General features: G+C 50.0%; 1 protein-coding gene across 1 annotated transcript in view; it reads right to left on the bottom strand.

The window, feature by feature from the left end:
- Positions 1–3,247: 3,247 nt before the first annotated feature.
- Positions 3,248–5,586, bottom strand: part of EIF3L (eukaryotic translation initiation factor 3, subunit L) — a 12,727-nt gene continuing 10,388 nt past the window's right edge. The window contains exons 10-12 of the mRNA XM_009332669.1: positions 5,358–5,586; positions 4,251–4,331; positions 3,248–3,507 (exon numbers count right to left, since the gene is read on the bottom strand). The exon at positions 5,358–5,586 is cut by the window's right edge and continues 293 nt beyond it. Coding sequence (XP_009330944.1) covers positions 3,469–3,507; positions 4,251–4,331; positions 5,358–5,586 — 349 coding nt within the window. The 3' untranslated portion in view covers positions 3,248–3,468. The remainder of the gene's footprint in view (positions 3,508–4,250; positions 4,332–5,357) is intronic.

Here is a 5,586-nt window from a genome sequence, read left to right as displayed (position 1 = left end):
CTCCAGGGAGCAGGGCCAGACCCCGGGGCCCCCTGCTCCCGGGTGAGTAGGGCAGCAGCCTGGGGAGACGCACCCGCCCCGTGGCTCTCCCCAGCTCAGGGAAGGCTGAATTCCCGGAGAAAAGTCCTGAACCAAAGTTGCAGCCTTTTTTTCCCCGCTCAGTCCTTGAAGGAGGGGGGAGGACTGCAAGCAGGAACTAAAAAGAGTTGGGACTGAACTCGAGTTTAACGTCAGCCAAAGGAAAAACAAAAACCCAGGCAACCTCATTTCTGGATCCTCTTCAGGCTTCGACGTAGGCTGCTCTAGGCAGAAGCAGTACTCGGCCATCCTAGGGGCATAAGCTGCAGCAGCAGAGGACATGGAAACATCAGTGGCGCACGTGTGGGACGTAGGTGGCTCCTGGGGTAGGCACAGGGCCAGGGAGGGCTTTGAAGACAAGGACATTTGGAGTTGCAGGCGGTACTTCACAGGAAGCGCTGGAAGAAGTGGAGGAAGAGTGCGATACAATCTCAGGAACCCACAACATCGAGGAGACGGATTGTCACGAGAGCTGGCTTGCATGTTTAGTGTGATGGTCTGACAACGAGGGGTGGGGGGGGAAGCACCCTATTAAATGTTACTTTATTTTGCTAAACATTTTTTTCACTTCCAGTTAGGCAAAGGGGGGCAATAGCTACCTCTGCGGAAGGCTGATCCATCACACAGACGTTTGAGCTTATTGCTGCCAGTCCCGAATCAGAAGGAGTCCCCTCTCTCCACTTTTTCTTTTTTGTTAATGGGCTCTGTGTTCCTTTCTCCAGTCAGATCTCATGCTTAGCACCCTCCTTCCTCTATTCCGCTGTTTCATTCTATCGCTCCATGGCCCCAGAGCTGTAAGAAGTAAAAAATAAATTCTCTTTGAATGGCTTGCGCAGCCTCCCCCTTCAGTGCCCGAGATAAGCTGTGGTGTAAGTCACAAGAAAAGCTACTACTAGAGAAAAAGGAAATGAAGTATTGTCTCGGCTTTGTAACAACCGAGCTGGCTGTTCAGGATCCCCCAGACCTGCCTGACAGCGTCTTCCTGATGTATCCCAAGGGAGAGCAGGATCCGGGATCTTTTCTTGACTGTCTTTTCCAAGGTCCATAATCACACTTGCCCCCTTCACAACTGTAGGTCAGAGTCAGAGACACAGAGTGGATAACCCTGTGCTGTGGTTCCCTCTGATAAAACCGTTTTGACCAGAACCGCCTGAGAACGCTTCCACTAACCAAACCCTGCTGCGGCAGGCAAGGCTGGAGCTCTAACAAACCCACCCCGCCTCCCTGCAGAGCGCCTCGCCAGCAGCAGCAGGGCTCTGCTGATGCTGCTGAACGCCCCCGCATTCCTCTAGCTTCAAGCAGTGCCAGGCACCGCAGCTCGCTCAGCCCGTCTTTCCGCCCCGTGAGAGAGCTGCAAGCTCTTCCTGGCATCGTTCCACCAAGTGCCAGTCCCGCTCAGTTAACCTTCAGCGGTCCCTCAGACGCGGCGTGGAGCCAGGCAGACCGGCGGATGGTCTCTGTGCATCCTCTGGAAGCCGCTCTGGCAGACACAAACATAAGCAGCAGCATATTCACATACCTGAGAACAGCCTGTAAGCGTTGGAGCGTTTAAGATGATACATACATGCGTTACGAGTCTGTCATTCCAACATGCCAATCACAGATTAAAAACAGACCAAATCCTAGTAACACATTGTGTTCCTTTGCTATGCTATGAACTAGAACTGATCACGCAGATACTGCCCTGCCAGAGGTTCTCCTGTTGTGCATCGCATCTGTCTTAGCACATGTTCTGTGAAAGATTTAGGCTTTGGATAACAAGTAGGAGGAGGGTTGCTGTCGACAGCTACGCTCACTGTGCTGCTGTTGGTAAATATACACAAGCAAAAGTGCCAGCCCTAAAAATAAAAAGGACCAGATTCTCTTGGTACGAACCCCGTTCCTGTGGGCCGCTGCAACGCAGTGGCATCTTAGTCCTTTAATTTCTTAATGATCTGGCTGCCTCAAACCCTTCAGAACTGGAGGTATTAAGTTCTTAGCATGCATAACACTAACGGCAGCAGCTAGAAGGCCAACAGGAGTTGCCCGTTCAATCTCACTCTGGGCTGCCTGTACCGTGCCCGCCCCAGTTACACAACTTTGGGATGGGAAACAGAGTTTACTTTTGAGCAGTACCTAGGACACTAGAAACCTGACCCTCATTCAAACACGGCGTATAATCCAACAAAGGCTAATTATTCCTGACTTCTAAACAGAATCGCATACGAAGCCAAGCTGGACTGCCAGGACCCCTCTTCTCAGTGGAAAGGAATGAGAGGGAGGGGTACAAAGAGGCAGATGGTATATATGAAGCATGCTTTGTGTAGCTTTCCTATGACACACGCAGGTTTTCCTCTTGCACCTGTTTCTACCACTCAAACACCAAACTATTTAAAGACAGCCTGCAAAAGGAGACAGGAGAGAGGGTGTGGAGGATAGATGAGATGGGGTTCATTCTTTGCATTCTCTTCCCCAGTATTTACAGGTCCTCAATTCCCCTTTATCAGACTAGTTTTCAACTGTTTTTTCTCTTTCATGTCACTGCAAGTTTGCCTTCAAGAATCCAAAGTGGCTGGAGAGCTGGGAAAATTAGCATTTAAAGGGTTTTAATAAATTAAACACCCTTAGGGAGTTTTCTGGAGAAACTGAACTCCATTAAATTAAGGGCCAGGACTTGGGCATCCCTTGTGCTGAAATAAAACACAACCTCCAGCAAGGACATCTCATCAGATGACCAAAGTTAATATTGGTTGAATGTTTACAAAAATCCTCCCCCTTCCTTCAAAAACACGTCAATCCACTTTGGAGCATTTCTACTTCATAGCAACTGAAAAAAAAAGAAAAAAAAAAGAGGGTGGGAAGGCAAAAATGCTACCTTCTAGGAAAGCAACTACAACCCAGGTTTATTCAATGTGTGGGGCAAGAGCTAAAAGGAATAATATTAGCTTGCATCTCCTTCCATATCCTGTGGAAACACTGTGGAACAGCTGATTTTCTCCCTGTTGATCAGTTCTGCAGCCTTCCCTGTTCACTGTGCGCAGTGCCTTTACAGAGCATGGAAAGAGATCTGCTCCCCACTGTTACCTGCAACAGCACGGACCAAAGAGAGCACAAACCAACAGCAGCTGCCCACGTCTCCAGATGCAATTATATTCTTCCACAGAGGAAAAATAAACGAGTACATCAGATACTGAATGCTCACCAGGAAAATTCCACTAATTTATTAGATGTCTTGTCCTTCGTAGGATAGTTTGAGCCAAACGAGTCTGCTTATTTAAGTATGAAAAACCTTCGGAGTCACAGGAGATTCCAGAAATGCCAGAACCACTGAGCTCCCCTCCCTTGCCACAAAGAGGATAATCTCTCCCACCCACTTCTCTGCTCGGGCCAATCACTGCATCCACAGAAATTTTAGGGTCTTTGGCCCATCTTCTTCAGGGTTCGATTCAGCTGGAATTAGAGAAAGCAAAGGTCAGAAAAATACACAGTGATTAACATACACTACTGCTCCCCTCAGCAGCCTTCATCCAATGCCTCTACTCCTTCCTCTCCAACCCACTGACAAAAAGAGCTCTCACGCCAACTGCAGGCAGTGTGCGAAGTAGACGGGGAACTAGTAAATCTCCCTCCTCATCTTTCCCTGCTGCCTTGGAGAGTGGGGGAGAAGAGGGGGTGCTAACTTCTAGCAGTGGTATCACAACCCTGTATTGCTCAAGTCTCCACATCTCAGGATTTTGGTTTCCAGTGCGCAGCAGCCTCTGTCAGGAGAGTGGAGCAGTGACGGAATGTCACCTCCTGGCTGAGCACAATGCTGAAGTCATCTGTGCTCCAGAAATCTTTGAGGCCACTTTCTAGAGCCGTAGTTATGAGGGTAGAGATATGATTTTGGTTGTGTTACTGACAGGAACACGACAATTGTCTAGGGACAACGGAGTCAGCACCCTTACACAGTAAAACCCTCCTCCTTTTCCACTGTAGCTCAAGTGAATGAGCACAAAACATACCACTCCTCAAAGGCCAGCAGCTGCTGCTTAAACCACCTGCCTTTGCCCAGTGCCTCGCAGAGCTGGGGCTTGCCCCAGCAAGGCATCGCACAACTGTCTCGCCAAGCATGCCTCCTTCAGGCCCTGCACAGCCCAATGCCTGCCCCACTTTTCCTACAGAGATACACAGCTCTCCCACCCAGGCCTCACCTCCTCGAACTTGTGGATCTGGCGGATGAAGAAGTCCCCATAGCGTCGAGCAACCTTTGTGTCCGCGATGTGGATCATGTCCTGGGGAGGGAACAGCATGAGGTCAGGAAAAGGACTGCGCTAGCAGGGAGACAGCAAGCACTGCCAAATGGGAGGAGCAACCAAAGGGGCTTCACTCCAGCCCTGGTTCAGCATCACACGTACCTGACCTGTGCTAGTCCCACAGCAACCGTTCAGTTCTCTGTGGGCTGCCTTCCCTATACCTTTGCCTGGGATGGGTCCCAAATTCACACTGTATTCACCTCCCACATTCTTGCACTCTGCCTATTCTCGTCTCTCTTTGCAGCAGTTTGACAGTCCCAACCCCGATTCATGCTCTGCTTCCCTCTACCAGCAGCTAAGAGTCTGTCTACCAGGAGAGCTAGGCTGCAATGCAAGTCAGTCAGACACAAGTCAGTTTGGTTCAGGTAAACAGGGAAGACAAAGCATGAGACCTTGCAGGAAGAGATTTGCTCTAAGGACAGGACCAAGATCAAGGGGCAATCTGGTCTCCTTCCTAGCAAGAAACCAAATGCTATCTTCCTCAAAAAAGTGAAGTCCTAGAAGACGCTTTCCAGCACTTCCTACTGCCTGGAGTTCCAAGGACAGGATGGTGAAAGGACCGTACCTTGTGTTTAGATTCCTCCTACAGCAGACGGGGCTAAATGCTGCCCCAGTGAAAAATGGACCTGTTACATGACCAAGCAAGATCCCTGCTTTGTCAAGCAAAGGAGAGATGTGGGGGAGACCTACAAAGCTGACAATCCCACCTGACACACTGACAGCACTATCTGTCACCCAACTGTCACCTCCCGAGAACACTGACAGACAAACAGTTCCCTCTGTCCTGGGGAAGACGTTTAGGACCTTTGTTTTCTGGGTACGATAACTGTCAAAGCTGCTTGCGATATCCCATCGCTGTTCATTCACTGGCACTTCTATTAAGCAGGGCTACAGCTTCACTGTGGGCAGCCAAGCCCTTCACATGGCAAAGAAGGAAGGGATGTTTTCACTTCCAGAATGTCCTGGGTGAAGGAATTTCCTAGCCGGCAGGGGGCAGATACCAACCTTATCAATATAGAAGTCGACCTCAGAGGCAGACTGGAACTCCCCGTCCAGGGCAGATATGCCACTGGTCCATACCAGGTTCTTCATCTTGTGCTTGAAGACGAGCAGCTGGATACGAAACTCCTGCTCCGTGAGGTCTAAGAAGCCAGCCAGCTTCGCCACGGGCATGGTGGTGTAGAGCTTGAGGAAGCTACGGATGGTAGAGAGCTGGGCCTGCTGCTGAAACTCA

This window comes from Pygoscelis adeliae, unplaced genomic scaffold, assembly GCF_000699105.1.
Source record: "Pygoscelis adeliae isolate BGI_AS28 unplaced genomic scaffold, ASM69910v1 Scaffold399, whole genome shotgun sequence".
NCBI classification, from domain to species: Eukaryota; Metazoa; Chordata; class Aves; order Sphenisciformes; family Spheniscidae; genus Pygoscelis; species Pygoscelis adeliae.
Note: the sequence above shows the minus strand (reverse complement) of the source record. Positions and strands in the feature narration are given on the sequence as shown.